Genomic DNA, 20,795 nt, shown 5'->3' with positions numbered 1-20,795 from the left:
AAGGATGCGTCGCGGAAATTTCCGAGGGCAGTGTACGCGTGTTCCGTTTATCTTCCTCTGACGCGTTTACGCACACCGTCCGGGTGCGTGCGTGCGAAGCAGAGACGATTAAAGGAGCGGGAGCGAGCACGGGCGAAAAAAATTCACGCGGTGAAACAGAGGCCCCGGCATCCTGCCGGTCCCCCCTATCCGTGCGCGGATAGACGTCGCGATAAAACGCGGTTAATGCGGAAATTAACCGTTATATCTTTGCACTTATTTACTCTTACGCGCGACGGCAAGATAACGCGTCGTCTCGAGCGCGTCGTATTTTACATAATGTAATTAGGGAGGAAGGAGGGAGTCTCTCTCTCTCTCTCTCTTTCCTACTCGGATCGCGCGCTGCTCGTAAACGCTCCCGCGTCGAGGCCGCGATCCGAGGATCCGTTAAAACCATTCTTCGCCAGGTGTCTTGAATTACCTTCTCGCCGAGAGAAGGCGAGAGGGAAGGAAGAAGACCCACTTTTGTTCGTTCGCTCAACGGGGAGACTAACGGGGTACCGTCGTTCCGTTCCCGTCGCGGCCCGGTCTTTAGCTAGAGCGATGCTTAACGCGACGGACGGCTACCGTTTCGCGTGGTCCTCTCATCCGGTGTGTCATTTTCCACCGTGATCGATGATGCCAACAATTCCGCGGTGACGCGGCAACCTCTTTAGCGAGTCTATCCCTCGAAACGAGCTACTTTGAGACGGAAATGGCTCTACGTTCACGAGAGTCGAGTGGATGAAGACAGAGATGTACGACGCGTTAGAACAAATGTCGAGTCGTCTCTACGTGAATTAATTATTGCGTCATAATTTGGCGATGCGATAGTCTTTACGATGATGAGTTCAGTCAGCTGTGATTGCGAATCGTTGTAATGTAATACATAATGAATAGCTCGACCAGTCATCTTTTGGTGGCAAAATTTTGAAGGCAGAAATAACGATCGCGACAGTTGCAACTTGGAAGAGCGATGTTTCCACGTCGATCGAGATTTCGCTTTCCATTCAGCGGACCAACTACCGTCTCTCGGCGGAACCAACCCTTGTCTCACACACATGTTACTTGATTCATTCATTCATTTGTAACGCGACATGTCTCTCTGACGTTTCGCCCTGAAGATGAGACGAGAGAGAAAAAGACACGACGGATATCCGTAGCACCAGAGAACCCAGTTTCTGTCAGCATCCACCAGATGACTCCCATTCTCGGCAGAATCTGCGAGTGATGCTGGCGGGAGAGCGGATTTCCATCTCTCCATCCGTTCTCCCCATCGTCCCTGATGTCGGCACGAGTCGGTCCAATCGGGCAACGGCTTCCTCGTCGTCTCGTGATCGCTATTGGCCAGCACCAAGCGAGTTTATATCGAGCGGATGTCGGAGGGCTGCGCCTCGACGGAGGCTGCTTACCCTCATCTACCCCGAGAGAGAGAGAGAGAGAGAGAGAGAGAGAGAGAGAGAGAAAGAAAGAGAGAGATGCGGAGAGGAAGAGGAGGCGAGAGCAGGAGATAAGCTTGGGCTGCTACTGCCGTCGCCGCTTCTTCTTCTTCTTCTTCTTCTTCTTCTTCTTCGTTAGTATCGTTTCCAGCCGTCTGTTCGTCCGGAAAGTCTCTGATCGATATGACAGCATCCTCCTCCCTCGCCGCAATGACAGCTTTCTTATGCGCGCGCTCGCATTCGCGTTGGCTCGAACGAGAACTGTACATGCGATTGAATTAGATCGGATCTCTGATTGAATCAGTAGCCTCGAAGTACAAGACGTTCCCTCGGCAAAGTTGACTTTTCACCGGCATTGAAAAATACATTTGCTCGCAGATTCTTTAATCGAAATTATGCATAACAAGAACTGACAGTCTTTCTTTCTAAAGCATTATTTTAAAATTTTTAATCAATCCCAGATGACGATGTGTGATTGCCGAAATTAAAATATTACTCCAAATTATCACGACTAATGAATTGCGTGTTAAAGAGAATTAAGAAGCTCGCGAATCTCGAAACTCACCAGGTGGGTTAAGATTAACGACAACTCGCGCGTTTAACGCAAGGTTCGATTTGTAGCGCCGGCTCTTCGGATCGATGCCACCCGCGGTTAATGAGCCTAATGGGACATCAGGAGCGAAACGACTCTGTCGCACGGATTCCGTCGCGATGAATTTTCGCCTCGAGCATTCGTGCGCGCGTTCCGCAAGTCGCTTTCGCTTATCGCCGCTCTCGGCCAAATATAGTCGAGCGAGTGTGAACGCGCGAAACCAGGCAAATCCGGAAGAACTGGTCGAACAATGTGTAGCCCCCCAACTGTCACTCGCGCGTCACTTCTTCAGCCGCAATTAAAAGGCGCTCGCCTTTATACACGCACGCGCGTCTGCGAAACGAAAACACATCAGCGACTCGCGATAACGAGCTGTTGTTTTTCTCCTAACACATACATTGCATCAGAGAGAAATTTAAAACCATACTTAAATTCCGGAACTTCAAATTCAATTTAAAATTTAAAACTGTTCGGCTTTGAAGTGTCGGAATTTTAAAACTCCTGTCTTCTTCCGCTGTTCAAATGCTGAAGAATTGATGAAAATTTCACAATATCGTATTTTCCAGATTTTTACAATACAATGCAAATTTCTCGACTCGTGATTTCGTGCGAGGGAACACCCCGAGCTCTCGTTAGGAGAACGGATCGGGCGACAGTCCTCGAAGAGGCATAGAGTGACAAACTGGTGGCGATATTAAAATCGCCGCGGGAACACGTTTTTCGCCACAGCTGGCGTCGTTTAAGTTATAATTTGTACCTGTACGCGTGACTGACGCGTGACTAACCACTCGCGTGTCACGTCATTTCTCTTCCCGGGAGCTCTTCCCATTGGGATACCCCGATTGCAAATTAATTGAGAGTGAAATGTGAGCGAGCGCTTTGCGACCGAGACGTCGCGGCTAATCATGAATAATGAATGCCGCTCTAACGTAGTTTGGAACGTTTCCGGAAGCACACGAAATCGGTGATGCCACCGAAAGGAAGTAAAGTGGAGAACAATAATTTAATAACGTAGCTATACAGGTTGCTTTCCTAATTCGATTTTAAGCCAGACTTTTTTTATTTAAATTTATTTAAATTTTTTTTTCCACAGAAACAGCTAGAATCATATGCTTCTTCATCTATGCAAACTAAGAAAAGAATCCTAAAAATATTTAATAAAGTCATTTCAGCAAGTTCGAGTCTTTGAAATATTTCAGTTTCAAATAATACAGCGATTACACACAATCCATAATAGATAATCGTAAATGATAATTCATGAAGATAGAATTTGGATCAGATAAAGTAGATTACAAATGATAGGCATACAGAAGGGAGACAATAAATGACAAGGCATTTCAGGCAATATGTTTTCCGAGAAGTCCTTCAGGAAAACGCGGCGCTACATGAACAAACAATATTATCACCAACACCAGTAGCAGAGACAACATCAACGACAACCATCGCTAAAAGATAGAGAGAGCAAACTACTCTCTGGTGGAAGAGAGCGAGAAAGAGAGAGAGGAGAGAGAGAGAGAGAGATGGAGAAAACCACAAAGGCGCCGGCGCAGCGCGCAGACGCCCGGCGTCCCGACGTCTCTCTGTACCCCTCGACGCGGCCTCAAAAACCCCACCCTGTCATCGCCCGGCGAGATCGCAGCATGAGGGGATCGCACCAACCCCGCTACCCTGCCGTGGTGACTTCCGCCCCTGGCCCCGGGTGGCCGTCCCAGGATCGTAATATTATGCCGACGGGGAGCAGCTTCCATCGCGAGTCCGCCGCGTCCTTCGAACTTCCTTCTCCGGCCGACGACGGCTCTCTCGCGAGTTTTCCGCTCGCGGATGTTTCCGCCTGGAAATTCCTCCCGTTGATCTCTCGCGTTCGCGAATCCGTGTTATCCTCGTTCGAAAATTTCTCATTCCGCGTTACTCGCGAATCTCTCGCTTCCGAGCTTCGTAGATTTATCGCGGATGGATTCGTTGATTGTAAATGAAGAGGGTGCTCCGATTTGTGACAGGATAAACTCAGAGCGGTGATTAGTGTTGTGCTCATGTTTCGCATCTTAGAATTTAAGGAAAGGAAAGATCGACGTGGCTCGAAAGGACCAAAGGATCTAACGAGGATGCGGTGCTTTAGAAGAAGAAAATGAACTGGTTAGTGTAAAATAGAATCAGAATTTTACAATTATCCGACGATTCGCGAACGATCAAGATGTTATCTCGGCTTATATTTTTAGCGATTAATCAAAGATCTAAACATCTGTTTAATTTCCTATGACTCAGGAATCTCTAAGAATTTCAGATTTAATAAAATATGTAAGATCTAAATCTTGGATATATCTTGGAGTCTGAATTTATAAATCTGAAGTTATGACATCTTCCTGTCTGCTCTCAGATTTCACGGAGATTCAGGAATATAAATTCAACCATCAAAAAATTTTAGACTTCAAGAATTTCAGGATCTATTCGCTAGTATTTATAGTATTTATAAAACTCGTCAGTTTTATTTTTAAAAAATTAGCGCAAGATTAAAATTGATGTGCAACGATTATTTATCGTTGGCACGAATTTGTGAAAATTATACTCGTGGATTTTGCTAACCGCAATCGTGATTCAATCCGTATCTTTTTCTAAGGATGAGTTAGCCAGCATGTCACTTTGGACATTGGCGACCACCCCGATCTCTTTCTTGCCTAACCGCAATCGAAACCCAAAGATCTTATTCAAGCTTTCTTCACTCAATAACTTCCCCTCTTCTTCCGATATATACAATATAATAAATTTTCTTTTTATTAAATATGTTTCTTTATTTTAGAATATTGGGTAGCTAATACTGTTAAAAAAACTTTTAATTTCTAAATTAATCTATTAATAAATTAAATAATATAAATGCTTGTTCAATTTTTCTTGAAAAGTCAGTTTAGTTTTTTTTTATTCAAAGTACGTAAGCCATATAAGTGGATAGAATCTTGCTGCGATTTTGCACGAGAGCTCTTTTCTCGCGGCGCGAAATTCCATTATCGCGAAACGATGAACCGAAATGTGTCGTGTAGAGAAATTATTCTTTCTCACACTCTCGCGGCTTTTCTCTTGTCCAGAGCATGATTGATGACCGCAACAACTGCCTGGTCAGTTCGAGGCAGCCGAGACCGTCGGAATATCCGGCGTTGGAACCGCGCCGCGTGCTCTGGAAAAGTCGGCGAAGAGTCCAAGGTGACCGCGATTTAGATGGAAATAGCCAAGCGGGAATAAATTTGACCGCGAGTGCCGCTGCTTCGTTGTCGGCGAACGAGAAACGAGGGACGACCAGCAGCGGAATTTGCCGTCGCGTCACTAGCAGCGGTTTAACCGATTTCAGGTAAGTTAAAGCGATCTTAAAGTATCTCGCTTGATTCATCAGAAAATGAAAAAAAAAATCAAGGTCCTTCATTAAGATGTCAAGGCGTAAGAATCATGCTTAATGATAAAAGATTTTCAATGAGGATTGCGTTCGCTTCAAGTGCATTGTAAATTATTAAAAAATATACACGAAAAAAAAGTTTATAAAATTTACGAGCACTTTATGAGAAATTGAATAACATCCATAAATGTGTTTTTGCATTAAAAATATATACGTTCAATTTAGTAATAGAATATTTAAATTTATATATAATTTTACATTAAATTTCAATACTATTTAATGGAAGAATTCGCGTAAGAATTTAGAGATTCGATAATATAATTTTCAAATAAACATGATATTACTCTTCAATATTACTGCAATCTGATCAAATATACATTTGATCCGTCAATCTAGATATTCCGTTAATGCTTTCAGCGCAAATGCAGTTTCGCTAACGTAACCACGCGTGCATTTCTCGCTGAAGAGATTGTGTTATCGAGGAATCGCGAATCGATTTTATGGAAATATGGTAACGCGATAATATCAGAAAAAAATATATCTCTCTCCGCGCGCTATTGCAAACATAACGCCGCGCCGCCGCGATGCAAATCCGCGTGCATTTTGCTTTTCACCTAAAACACAATGCTATTTCCAAAGATGGATTAATTAACGTCCAAGAATCGTGCTTGTGATCGGCGTTGCGTTACACGCGAATAATGCTTGAGACGATGTTTCCGGTATTCGAATGTGCTCGAATGAAGATTGCAAAATATCATGTTATATGTGTGTATGTGTGTATTTCAATTTAAATCTATTAAATCTACATATAATCTATTTAAGTTTGATCGATTTTCAAATAATCAACCTGTTAAAGTTTAATTCCTATGAAAATTTTTCTATTACTCGGGAAAGAAAAGTCATTTTCTTCAAGACATATATCTGTACCAGAGCGTTCATTAATGGATCGCAAATTATATCATCGGTTCTTGATTGTGTATGTCACTAAATAATCGCATCTGCGCTTATTGTGACTCTTAAGGAAGATATATCTATTAGATATATCGTCGAGTCTCTTATCCTTGCACGATGACAGGAAGAAAAATTCGGAGTTAGGGGTTTTTCACGAACGATTGAACAATCGAGTTTATTATGCGTTGACATTTAATAACGTCAAAAGCTCTAAAGACTATATATAGTCGAAGTCAATGACTGATAAATGATGAAGACTGAGGCCACCATTCATCAAATTATTTAGGCAATCTATAATTCATGACAAAATTCAAGACAAAAATAATTTCACTTGCTGCGTATCGTATGCATAAAAAAATATGGGTACATCCTTATATATATTTTATATATATATATTTTTTAATTCTTTTTAAATATATATTTCTCTCCTGTATTATACGATATGTAAAATTAGAAACAGATATTTCTATCCTAAACACACTTTAAATCACAAATTATATAGATTGCCTAAAAATAAAGATGTATATATTGAACAATGTTAAAAAAAACTTGCCTTAAAATTGAAAATTTGCAGTCGTTTCTATGCTTAACTCTTCTCGGTGATCCTTAACTAACTCAGCTGTCATACATATGCTCGTCATAAAAGTTGGTCAACACACCGCAGAATGCAGCGGTATGCGTCGTAGCGGGTCGCGTCCAGGGAGATGCTGAAGGAAGTCGGTTGCGGGAGCACAACGCCTCCGCCGGGGGACGGCGGGGGAGCGAACAGTCGGCAGGTCGGCGCGAACGAAGGCGGCGGAAGCGGCAGCGGGGGTGGCACCTCGGAGGGTGCCCTCGGTTGCGGAGGCTGCGGCAGGGAGATCGCCGAGCGCTACTATCTAAGGGCGGCCGATCGCGCATGGCACTGCGCCTGCCTGCGCTGCTGTCACTGCCGGGTCCCCCTGGCCGCCGAGCTCACCTGCTTCGCCAGGGACGGCAACATCTACTGCAAAGAGGATTACTATAGGTTAGCATGTGCGATCGAGAAAGCGTGTTTCTGAAAGAGAATGAAGGATTATCATATTTGAATTTAATTATTATCATATTTAATTTTCTCGCCTACGCTTTTTTCTTGGAGGAGATATGCAAAGGGGTTTATTAAAATATCGAATTGTGTGAGATATATTTAATTTCTTGGTATTGTACCGAGGAAAATTAATGTCCTGTGCACACAAATCAGTTTCAATGAAAAATCAATTATTCTTGAATTTATATATATTTGAATTTAATTATTATTGTATTTAATTTTCTCGCCTACGCTTTTTCCTTGGGGGAGATATGCAGAAGGGTTTATTAAAATGAAATATCGAATTGTGTGAGATTTATTTAATTTCTTGGTATCGTACCAAGGAAAATTAATGTTCTGTGCACACGAATCAGTTTCAATGAAAAATTAATTATTCTTGAATTTATATATATGTATTTGAATTTAATTATTATTGTATTTAATTTTCTCGCCTACGCTTTTTTGTCTTAGTGGGACATATATATAGAAGGGTTCATTAAAATAAAATCTCAAATTGAAATTTATTTAATTTCTTGGTATCGTATGAAGGAAATTTAATACCCTATGCATACAAATTAATTTCAACGAAAAATTAATTTTTTCTTGAAACTGACACACTGACATCCGTGAGGAAATAAAGAAAGGATTTTTTAAAAAGATATATTCAATTTGGGAGAGTTGACGAGATTATAAAGTTTCATTTATAGAATTATTAATTAATAAATTCAAATGCCTAAAGATTCTTAACATGAAAAATTCGAAATACTGCAGCTTGAAAAGTCCAATCATCTAGGAACGGTAGAGGTTCAGAAAGCAATCCATATAAACACGTAGATAAATAAATAAATGTCGTATAGTCTGTGAAATAATGCACGCGCGCGTTTACGCGATGACGTTCGGCGTTTCAGGACGAGGGTAGAATGAAAGGCTGAGAAGCGAGTTCGTTAGAGCGAACAGGGGAGGAATTCAACAGCCGTCGTCCATGCAATATGCAACAACGCGAGCCCTCTTTGTTTCCGTCTACGCGAATGGTGAACGGTCCGAAAGCTTCGATCGCTTACGAAATTCACCTCTCGGAATTCGTATAATACATTCACAAATACTCGCGCACAAAGCGGATAATGCACTATTAGATTCTCAAACACGTACATATATTTAGCTTCTTAGTAATCCCCTCTGCATTTAAAGTTCGGCAAAATTGAGAAAAATTATAAACAAAGAAACTTCCACCAAGTTAAGTTGTCATTAGAGTCATATATAGCAGTGTAAGGGGGCTGATATATTAATTAATAATAATAATTTAACACGGTGCAATTTTAAAGCTTGGAATTTTTGAACAAGCGCCGATTTTTCTGCTCGTAGATTATTCGCGGTGTCGCGATGCTCGCGATGTCGTGCCGGCATCTCCGCCTCGGAGCTGGTGATGCGGGCGCGCGACCTGGTGTATCACGTGGCGTGTTTCACTTGTGCCTCGTGCGGCACCCCGCTGAACAAAGGCGACCATTTCGGTCAGCGGGACGGACTCGTGTATTGTAGGTAGGTGAGAAACAGGAGCGTCTGATCATTACTATCCTTCAAAGGCCGCGTCTCTCCTTGTTATCAACGAGTTCGATGACGAGGTTGACAGGAGCACGAGGCGCTTTTGTCGCACCGAGTCGTTCCTCCCTCCCTCCCTTCTTCCCACCCCGTCCGCGCTAATGACAGTCGTCGAGTCGCTTAATGACAGTCATTGGAACGGATGGATTCGAGTCTCGGGTTCCGAGAAGACAATTGTGACGGCGGATACCGTGGGATGTGAAAATAGGAGATTCGCGAATTGTTGCGATTTAAGGAAGAAAAAACAGTAATGACAATAGCTGTCGATAAAAATAAATGCAGAATTTTCGAGAGCCATATCCCATGGAATCTAACGTTCACGCGAGTCGAACTCGTTCATCGAAACTCGACGCATAACGCGGAGGTCAGGTCGTCTATCGACTACTTGACAGAGAGCTTGACGACTGACAACTGCAACGTCGCTCCCAAGACCACACTACGAGCTGCTGTGCTGCGCCGGGGATTACGCGGGTGCTGCCGGCGGTATCGAGGACCTCGGCTCGCCGGGGGTGTCGCCGCTTCCGGCGTACTACGAGCAGAGCCCGATAACCTCATCCGGCACCGTGCACAAGGGCCGACCGCGGAAGCGGAAGCTGTCGGAGATCACCGGCTCCGAGCTTCCCGTCACAATGAGACTGGCCGCTGGCGCGCTCGGTGAGTCAAGCCAATGTATGTTCCCGCGATCTTGTACGATCGTGAACGATTTTCTTGCCAACCGACTCTCTCCTCCACCTCCCGAGAAGATCGATTCCTCCGCTTTTTATATTCCCGAAGAATGCAAATAAGGCGACCCCCTTTTTCTCTTTTCTTCACCTACTCTGTACCACGCTACAGCAAACGAGTTAATCGACGGAATTGCATTATTTACCGAGCAACGGGGAGAGGGAGGCATAATGGTGGGCGTTCTCCTTTGTGCAAATATTTGCTCGAACCCTCAAGAATCGCACATGTTATTTCATTTCGTCCGCGATTCGTCGGCTCGTTAACCGGAGCATTCGACATTCAGCGAGCGGAATCAATAATTTAATATGCGTATCCTCGATACAAATATTGTCACCTTGAGAGACGCTCATTTTCTATGTATTTTAATTTTTTCATTATTTTACTCTTTGAAATGGGTAATAAATAAGAGTTGCATCGCGTTTGATAAAAATCGCGGATAATTTAAAGTCGTGTCGCGAGATCATAATGGATACCTTCCCAGAACAGTTTCACATAAATCGCTCCAAGTCAATCGTTGCGATTTCAACGACCCGCGGTTGGTGCTTAGTCGAGGGAAATCGGCGGCATGAGACAATCCCGACGAGCTTACGTTCGCTCGACTTGGTGTCATTTGTCAACCGGCACGCTCGTACATATCACATCATCCCGATGCGACTCCCGCCGGTTTTACGATCGTTTCGGCGTGGACGCGAGCCAAAGAGATGGCCGCGAACCGGTACACGCGCGATTCCCAGTTATTTTATAATCGACGAGGGCGAGGATCATTCTACCCGTAGACTACCGACCGGAATTTACGACCAACAGCCATAAAATTGTCCACGATGTCCTGCGTGCGCAGCTTCGGGTGCGGCTGGGAACACGAACAGTCGGTCTGAAGAGAGAGATCCCTCTCTTTCTTTCTCTCCCGCTGTTTTATTATCTTTATATATAATTGGGACAGTTTTTGTGCGAAAGGGAGACACGCCGACGAGATGAGAGCTATTCCGCGACAGTGAGACTGATATACAACAGAGACAATTCTCGTCTTCTACTAGTAGAGAAGCAGGAAGACGATTCTTCTCAACTTTCAAATCTCAAAATCAATGAAAAACTGATAAAGCTTTGAATAAATTTTGAAATACATTTTCTTTGTAAACTGCATTAAATGCAGTGACATTAACTTAAGTTTAATTTGCCTAACATGATATGATAAAATCAAACAATTTACCTTGAATATGAAATATCTCAATCGATATTCAAAGATGTTTTAAACAACGAAGAAAACTTTGCTCTCTGTCAATAAAATATATTTTATATATTTCTTTGTCTTAAAATCAGAGTCTCAAGAAGACGTTGTCCTTCCCCGTGAGGGAAGGTCGTACGAATCCTGGGAAGTCCTCAAGAGCAGAGATCAGGGGGGAAGAGAGGGTGGGCGGATTTAGCGGCTTAAGAATGAGATTACAATTTGTCAGGGCGAGTTAGAAGCCAAAATTGCCGAGGCTGAGGACTACAGATTTCTCGACGAAGAAACAAGAGTGTACAATAGAAAAAGAGAGAGAGAGAGAAAGAGAGGAGTTCCTGTTGCCGCAAGAAACTCGCGCGCACAGGCGGCATTATAGCGCTCCGACCGGCCATTCTGCTGGCGGTGGCCACGCATTGGCCACAGCAGCATTCTTTTCCGGGCAGATCGGCCAATCGATGCATCTCCCGGTGCCGATACCTATCTGTCACTGTCCGCCGGAGCTCGTTCCACGTTCCGCGGAGATAGAAAGGCCCCGCCGAGGAGAATCGGAAGAAGGGCCGCGCCGGAAAAATTCTAATTCCGATTCGATTCGATCCGCGCGCCCCGAATCCATCACCCCGAGACACGGAGAGGCTCTGTCATTCTCAGCCTTCGCCTTCAGCAAAATAAATTTTACATCTTTTCGTTCCTTTTTGACGGACAGTTTTTTGTTTTACGAGTACAGAATACATTTTGAAACGTGAAAAAATATTTATCACGCAATCTTCGATTCTACGTAGAAGAAGAAGCGTCTTAATTGATCAATTAGCGATTATGTCACCGCGTACGAATTTATCTGAATTATGGTGGACGAAAATAAAAAAAGAGAAAGAAACCAGTCGCAGGAAAGAGGACGTGCGTTGTGTGCGCAGTTGCGGTTGTTGCACGCCGGCGGGAGCGAAGGAACGTATCCAATAAATAAGACGACGAGGGTAACCATTGAATTCAATCGGGAGAAGAACGGGTTCCAGTCGACAAACGGGGGGGTGGACGAGGGGGAGAGGGCGAGACGGGATCCCAGAAGTAAATCCCCGAGCACGTATGCGCCATTACTGTTTATTGTTCCGAACTTCCATTCCGAACGAACTGGCGATTCGCCGATTCGCCAAAGGGAGAAAGAGAGAAAGAGATACCGCGAAAGGGGGCAAAAGAGAAAAAGAGAGGCAGAAAAGCCGTTTTCGCGAGTGGCCAGTGTCTTCGGAATTCGTTTTCTTGTCGAGGTAAACGACACAGATTTCGTTCATTTCTTTTTTTCCCCCCTGGAGGTGATCGGAAAAGCACAGTTATGTTCGCGAGATCGAGAAGATCGGAAAGAGCGAGCTATAAAAAGAAGGGGTCGACTCTTTTTGGATCTCTGGAATTAAACATTTTTTTTTTATTACTCGTTCAGCCGACACATGAATTAAAGAAAACTACAGAATATATATACAGAATATATGACGGGTTGTCTTGATTTTTATGTAGTCTTGGATGGAAAGAGTATTCGCGCTGAAATATCGAAGATGTGACATCTCTGTATTTAATAATAATCGAGAAATTCAGTTTTTATCTAGCATCGTTTTTGTCGCCATTGCGTATCGAACGATTTTTCGCAGTAGAGTCTCGAGAAAATATACGAGATACGTCTAACGCGGGAAAAAGACATTTTCTAGTCGACGTCGCGGTTGCAGAACTGCTGCATCCCACGGAGCTGTCCTCGTCGATGGAGTCGCTGACCGCGTACGACGCGTCCGTGGGCTCCCCGGGACCGGTGCACCAGAGCCAGCGAACGAAGCGTATGCGCACCAGTTTCAAGCACCATCAATTGCGAACCATGAAGAATTACTTCGCGATAAATCAAAACCCGGATGCCAAGGATCTCAAGCAGCTCGCGCAGAAGACCGGCCTGTCCAAGAGGGTGCTGCAGGTAAATAGTTTTCCATTTTCACTTTACATTTCGAAAATGGAATAGCTAAAGAAGCGATTTATCATCGCTCACGTTCCGTCCCTTTTCTTTCTGCTGATAATTTTCTGTCGATCGAAACTCAAACGTCACCATTGATTTTACCTAATAAATTATTCTTCTCTTGTCAATAATTTTTGACAAATACGTCTCCGACGAGCTGGTTAATGTAATTAGCAGGTCGAGTCACGGCGGTCTCTTTTTGCTTTTGCACTGTTCAGGTGTGGTTTCAAAACGCGCGAGCGAAATGGCGACGGAACTTGATGAGGCAGGATAGCGGCAACGCCGGCTGTTCCGGGACGCCGGTGTCATCCAGCACCGGCAATTCACCAAACGTCGGCCCGTCCGCCAGCATCCTCGGCGACAGCAACAGCATGCCCTCGACTTCCATGGAGGAGCTGCACGCCCTTCATCATCTGCACTCGGGCGTCTCCTCTCAGGTCTCCTTCTCCGATCTGTACTGACGACGGCTTGAAATGGACGAGGACGCTTATAGCAACCTCTCCAGCCATCTCGGATGAGGGATTATCGCGCTTCCTCGAAAATCGACTGACCTTGAAGAGCTCGATCCATCATAGTTTTTTTTTTTTTTTTTTTAGAAGAAGAGATCTCACCGATGAACGGTGGCTGGCTGTTGGTGACGTATTATGGCAGCGATATGAATAAAGTTTAACGTGTTTCTTACTGTACAGCTTTTGGAAACGGTTATCCAAAGTTTCACGGTCTTGTGCGAAACAAACTTTGGTTGAGCGCAATCGATCTAAGAGAGAGAGAGAGACACGTCGTCGGACTTAACAAAGAAAGTGACTCGTCGGAGGATTTTTCCGACCGACAACCTAGTCAGGTAGAAACGATTATGTTTAAGTAATCAGTGATAATAATCATAGTTCCATGCACATCCGAATTACCAAAGATTACTAGACGAAGATAGTAAGAGTGTAATCTAGATACGTATGCAAAAAGAGGGTGTATCGTTAGCGATTAGATCGGTAATTATCGACGAAACCTCGGACATTGATCGACATGCGGGGTGTTCCAGAAATATGTATACTACTGACAACACACGTTTGATTTTTAAAGATCTCATATTATCAATCTAGCGTACTCCAAGAATTTGAGAATTTTTAAAGAACAAGGATCGAAAGATCCAAGAAGATCACAAGAAATCCGAATATTTTTAAAATACTTGCAAATATATTTCTAGCAATCTCTATCAGTGTCTTTTTAGAAATTTCTTTTGCATATTATATATATTTAAAAATTATATAAATACAAAATTTAATATCAAAGTTTTTAAATCCATTAATTAATGCTGTACATACGATTGTTTAGGATGCCCTATGTCGCAAGATCTGTTAAACGAAACGAACACGTACATGTGCAATCACGTAGCCAAAATAATTTAATTTGTTCTCGTTAATTTTATACGAAATTTTGCACGTAACAAATTTTTTCATCATCTTCGTGTTATTATATCGATCGGTCACAGTTTATTAAATATTCAACATAATTATACATGTGTCAATAATGATTCCTATATTAAATGTGAAAGAATGAAATCGGAAGTATAGTTTTGGAGTTTTATCATTGCTAAAAGTACGGTGGTCGCAGGCAAGGATTGGATCTGATAATCAAAATAAAATTATGCAAAGCTCGATGAAAATTTACACGCGTCTGCGATTTTTATATATTTAACGACGTAAATGTATCAAAGTTTTTGAAACAAAAAAAACGGCGTTCCTCTGCTCGTGCCAAAAAATATAGCTAAAGAAAGAAATTTTTTAACGAGCTGCTGGAATTCAAAGGGCGCATATGACATATATATTTTTGCAAACCGCGATTTCCGGATTTTTCGCGAGTTACTCGAGGGAGGATCCCGCTTCGATCAAGTCTTTCGCGCGTTACATATTCTTGCATTTCACGTTTCCTCTCTTCAAATTGCCATCTTTGAATTCGAGCAGTACGAGGCGCACGCACACAAATACACATATACATGTGTTTGACGTGAGTATGTTACACGGCTGCGAATATAAGGATTAGGTCGTCGCGAGTTTGCGGAACTTAATCGAGTCGAATCTCTCAAGCATGTATGAAATGTCATAGAAAAAACTATATTGTAGATTTAATATTTTTCCAATATCGAAATATTTGAAATTTGAAAATATCGGGGAATGATGATCGATGTGTCAACCACGCTCTATTTTCACAAAGTTATTTTCACAAACTTGACGTTAAAAATCTTTCCATTTATTATTTCGGTCGTTGATAAACGATAAGCTTTTATGTCTAGTCAATTATTTGAATCTGAAATGATACTTGAGGGGCTGAGTATAATATACGTGAGATTTTACGGAAACTTGAAATGTATCGTGAGCATCATCGTGGCAATGCAATTATGTCAACCATGTAGAAATTAAGATAACAGGACGAGAAAGAGACCACAGGATGTCCGAAGACAGGCACGTTGATCTTTTCTTAAAAAATTTTGTAAACTTTACCACATTTACCTTCGTTATTTCAAATAAGTGTAAATCGTCACGAAATACTTTACGAGCATCCTTTATCTTGTCACGTGATGCTCGACAGAGAGAATCGATAGGTCGCACGTTAGGTATGTGTAGCATAGTGATGATTAAGTGTACATGTTAAAGAGCGAAGCAATTATTTCCAACTCTATAGGCAAATTAATGTGCTACATTCGAGTGCAACTATTATCGCATAATAAATAGTTACGTACGTCTCTCGAACTCGGACACAACTTACTTTCCTCTCTTATAATTCATCATCTTTCGTCAACCTTATATATAGATCACGAAAAAGGTAAGTTCCAAGTTTTTTAATTATGATAAAATCTGATCAGCAAAATTTTTACGATAACTTTTAAAATTTAATTGGTATATTCATGAAACTCAATATTTTGCGAATCGAACATATATCAAGCCTCAACCGTATAAATTCCCAAATACATGTAAACTTTCAGACGCCCAAGTTTCGCGTTCAACACAAAATTCCGAAACATCTTCAAGTTTGAAATCGAAGAACCTAATGCTTCGCTAACAGCATCCTCCATCCATCTATCATCATATATACCACCTTCCCGAAGACACACCTGAACTGAATCTTCTCGCCACACACAAGCATACATTCACTGCTCTCTCACGAGGCGCAAGCGCGAGTTGTAATTAGCATCAAATTAGGTATTTAAGGATTTCACGTTCGTGCGTTCGAGTCAGAGGCGGATAAGCCGAAAGGAAGATACAACGACAACGACGATAAGAAGACGAAGAGAAAGAAGAAGAAGAAGAAGAAGAAGAAGAAGAAGAAGAAGCAGGAATAGAAGGAAAAGATATAGAGGGAGGAAGAGAGAAAACGAGGGTTCTACTTAGGGGTTATACCAACATAGCGAGTCCTCGTGTAAATTGTAGGCCTCTTGAGTCGTATAAGTGTACCGCATGCCGTATATATTTTGTCGGCGCTCATATAAGTTAATTTTCAATCTATATGCGGGTTCTCTCTCTCTCTCTTTCTCTCTCGGATGGCGCGCGGCGACTCATCAACGAAATGAAGAAATTGAGACTCTCGTTAATATTTAATGAGCAGGCGCGCGAGCGCGGATATACAATGGCCGTCGGTCCCCCGGGCCCGACGGACCCCGAAATATCACCTCCCCGCGGTCGCGTCGCATTTACATGCGCACACTCGTGGACGTCGACTCACGTGAGAGACAGAGAGAAAGAGAGTCGGGCGAATAAGAAGTTTCGGCCCGTATATATTCGTGTGTATTTTCTCCTGAGAAGAGAGGGCCTTCTCTTCACGGAGCCGCGCGGCAGGTGCGCGCGGAGAACCGCTTCTCCTTTTTTCGGCACGACGAAATATAAGCGATTGGCGTCCGCGTCTTCCGATTCTTCGCCGATCCGCCTTTGGCTTTGTTCGAAATGAATATCTCGTTGTATTTCCTTCTCGTCGACGGCTTGCGCAACCGGTGCGTTTTACAAAGATTGCGCGGAATAGAGTATCATTTTATTAAAATATAAATTTCGAAGAGGGAAAATATTTTTAATATTTATTTCGAAAAGTTTTAAAGTCTCGATATGATATAATTATTGATCGCGCAATCGTATCTTTGGAATTCGAAAATTCAGGATTTCAAGAAAATTTCATTCGCAATCAGTGGACTTGACAAACCGCATGTTATCGATCAATCGTTTACAAGCGTTCGTCACGTAAGTTGTCAGTCTCGCTTAAAGATTGTTCGACCTTTGGCACTCGCAGGGAATAGCGACTGGAAGTAACAGGTTGTCACAGAGTTCGTAGACTGCTGGGAGGCAGACAGACGGAGAAAGAAAGACACATGACCAATTGAATTTTACGTTAATTAGCTAAGCATCGTTAAGTCACACGCAAGACCGTCCAGGTGTCACGAATAACGAAAGACCTGTTGCAATTTTTTTAGCATTTCCAAAAATTTTATTTCGTAAATCTTGAACATATATATAATTTAAAATATTAATAAAACATTAATTTCCTTTAACAAATTTCACAAAATCTTTGAAACCTAAAATTATGACTCGAATTGAAAGTGTTTCTCGAGAAAATATGAAATTCTTGTTAAACCAAATCGATCCGAATCGAATATTCGCAGTTAGACGTCAATTTTCAGCAAATTAGTCGCGTTCCCTAATTTCCTAGAACTCGGAAACTAGTGTTAAATCACGAAAATGATCAGATGACAAAAACGACCTCGCACCCGGAGGGAAGCATCGTGTTGCTGCGCGCGATAAAAACTTGGCCGATAAAAAACGCGTCTCGTGGATGAAGGACAATTGGGAGGAACTATGCGACGGTCACCGAGACGTCGAGAGGTATCCCGAGTGGCTCAAAAAGTGGACCAATTTTCGGTAATTTGTACGCGATGGCTCGTTGGATGTGCACGCAGAGAAGAGCCGGTCGGCATCCCTCCGGTTCTCCTCAACCTTTCCTCTCTCGTCAACAAGAGATTGGCGAGCGTACATATAGACGCTCTCGGAGGAGAAGTGTAACAAGAAAGAAGGATTGTCTCAGGAAGAAGACGAAGGACAGGACGCGAAGGGGAGGATCGCACGAGTCTATTTTTGAGGGAAGAGGAAGGCTTCGAACGAGCCCGGTCGATAGTCTTTTGTTCTGTCAAACGTCAAACGCGCCTGCTCCATGAGGGAGACCGAGGAGAGAAAGAGAAAGATAAAGAGAGAGGCGCGGTGCAGAAGAGACGAGACAACGAGGAACGAGACTAGAGGAGTTTTTATTGGGGTGGTTGTGAAAGCGGTAAGACTGCCGGGCGTGTTCATCTTGAGCTCGATATATATACAGGGTGTTACTGGTGATACAAATGAGAGGAAATAATCGTACGGAAGGATACAGAGCGTTTTCGAACTCAAAACATTTTTAGAATCCCCCGAGAAATTTGAAATTGCAGGAAATAAAAAATATATAAGATTCTAAATCTCCAATTTAGCGACATTCTATAATCTATCGAGAAATTCGCGTTAATTACAATTATCACAGGTGCAAAAAAAGTTACATTCAAGTATACCCTCGACTCGTTTTCTCGACAATAAAAACAAGCCTGTCTATCCAGCGCCATTGCTTTCATTGATATCGCACAAGAGAATTTTTGTCTTTCTTTTTTCTTCTTGCCTTTCGCTTCTCCAACAGCGACGATAAGCGATGGAAGCCGCTAGACGCGGCAGATGGCCGCCGAGAGGGTGACAGAGGCACGCGTTACCAATGTATGTCGGTACGCAAGAAAATGTCGGTGCCTTCTTGTTTTGGTGCCGCGATCGCTGGACCCACCAGCGGAGGCCCTCTGATGCCGCGACGAGGCGGACATGTTCCTTTTGCTCATAAAGTCGGGAAAAAGTCGGGCGCGTTGACCCGGCGATCGCCGTTATACGTTCGGCGGCCTTTTGCTCTCTCGAAATGATCAATGCAAGGCAAGTTCCAGTCGCGATGATTCGACAGTCGAATTACTCAAATTTTTTATCGGCGTTTTAAGTCGTCCATTTTGACAGATACCGAGTTTTAAAAGGAACTATATAGATTATGTGTGTTTCAATATTATAAAGTAATATTTTTCTACAATTTAAGAGAGAATAAAGAGAAAGAAAACACGTCGTTCAGATATTTCGCAACGAAAAGATCGACGATTTTTGATGATCGAGTAGAATGTAGCATTATAACTCGATGATGATTATTATATATGCAGCGAGGAAAAAGCGGCGGAGATTTAATGGATATTCGTAGCGGATATTTTATGTATGTACGTGCGTAATACGCGTTCGTTGGAGCACTCGCTATATGAATATGCATGGCACTTTACGTTCGTGTAATTCGCGGCCTGCTCGCGGAGCACGCTTAATGGACGTTCCTGGAGGATCTATTCCGACAAAATCTATTCCGACCCTTCGAAGAGATGGGCAACGTCATTCCGTTCTGTTTCTTTGCCTTTCAAAGTGCAAAAGAGGGATCTTCTTTTTCTTTTTTTTTATATATGATCTCTTTTCTCTCTCATTCTCTCTCTATGTCAGAATACAAATTATCAATCTAACTATTTATAATTCAAATCGCCATTCTATTGGGATGATTAATTAGGAGCGCGGTTCACATTTAAATATCGATATACGAAATGCATCATTATTGCTGCTGTGCTTGTTAATATAACGATGGAATCGAGCTTTTATTAATAAAAATTTAATTGGAAATTATGCAGAATATTATTATTATACATACGACACACGATAAAAGTTATTAAACATTACGAGTAAATGCAGTATCATCATTAAAATTATTTTGACTGTTTTACGTATATATCTTTTAACATCAAGTCCACTTAAAAAAAGCAGGACAAATCTTCTTCATTATTGAATATAAAATTTATTTTGATATAAAGGCGCATAATCTACTATTTATACAAATATTCAAATTTATTAAAACTTTCCAATCACTTGTAATTCGAAAATTGATTGCGAAACGAAGAATGAAACAAAAGTCTTCTTGTTCTATATGGTTAACACCCGGTATAAGACCGGATGCGCATTCTCTCTTCGCGATCCGAGTCTCCTCCGCGAGTTTATGATAACGATAGCGAGCGACCGTAGCTAATAACGTAATCACCGTATGAACCGCCGTTTATGCGATAGCCGTACGAAGGAAAGAGAATGAAGAGAAAAGAACAATCTTCTTTAAAAGCGATAAGAGAGAAGAGAGGCAAAGAGAGGCAAATACATACAGAGTGTCTTAGCGCAGAGACACATAGTCACCCTCTTTTAATTTCTAAACCACAGAAGGTGGATAAATAAATTTAAAATTTACTTTGCGCTATCGTAAGAGAGTATGGTATATATTTATTTATAGAGAAAAAAAAAAGAAAGAGAGAGAGCTTCACGAAGGGACAATCGCGGCAGATGCTGTTGCATATAGGGAACAGAAAAGGAACGAAAGATGGCCGCGGCTACCCGGCATTGTCTACCAGAGACTTCGTTGTAAATAATGCCTCTCCATGGCGGCGAACCAGAAGGTCGGAGAGTTGGCAAAGTGTACGGTCTGGTTGGCCCCTCGCCATCTCACTCTCTTCCTCTTCCCTTGCCCCCTTCACCCCGTGCATCTTCCTTCTGTCTCTTCTCGTACCTCTTTCCTTCGCGCGGTCTCCTCTCTGTTCCCTCTTATTCCATCCCCCTATCTCTCTCTCTGCAGAACCTGTCGCGCATAAACTGATTCGATCCCGATGTCTCCTCGCGCGAGATTCCCATTGGCCACCGTATAGTCACGCCGCTCGCTTTGTTTGCTTTGTCGTTCGACTTTCCCCCCCGGCTTC

The 20,795-nt window shown here is 42.6% G+C and overlaps 2 protein-coding genes across 2 annotated transcripts in view; one reads left to right on the top strand and one right to left on the bottom strand.

Moving 5' to 3' along the window:
- The window catches only part of LOC145945515 (uncharacterized), a 163,181-nt gene that overhangs the window by 110,576 nt on the left and 31,810 nt on the right, over nt 1-20,795 (bottom strand). Inside the window, exon 8 of the mRNA XM_083054578.1 lies at nt 6,933-7,364. The gene's annotated coding sequence lies outside the window, so the exon portion shown is untranslated. The remainder of the gene's footprint in view (nt 1-6,932; nt 7,365-20,795) is intronic.
- LOC145945513 (LIM/homeobox protein Lhx9) lies at nt 3,186-15,669 on the top strand. The gene is made up of 7 exons (XM_083054577.1): nt 3,186-4,182; nt 5,127-5,386; nt 7,044-7,385; nt 8,787-8,960; nt 9,451-9,674; nt 12,675-12,910; nt 13,168-15,669. The coding sequence occupies exons 3-7, from the start codon at nt 7,084-7,086 to the stop codon at nt 13,408-13,410; spliced, it is 1,179 nt and encodes a 392-aa protein (XP_082910703.1). The 5' UTR covers nt 3,186-4,182; nt 5,127-5,386; nt 7,044-7,083; the 3' UTR covers nt 13,411-15,669.

Source organism: Prenolepis imparis, unplaced genomic scaffold (genome assembly GCF_030444845.1).
Source record: "Prenolepis imparis isolate NDT839.2.m4 unplaced genomic scaffold, iyPreImpa1.0 SCAF_14, whole genome shotgun sequence".
In the NCBI taxonomy this organism is placed as follows: domain Eukaryota; kingdom Metazoa; phylum Arthropoda; class Insecta; order Hymenoptera; family Formicidae; genus Prenolepis; species Prenolepis imparis.
Note: the sequence above shows the minus strand (reverse complement) of the source record. Positions and strands in the feature narration are given on the sequence as shown.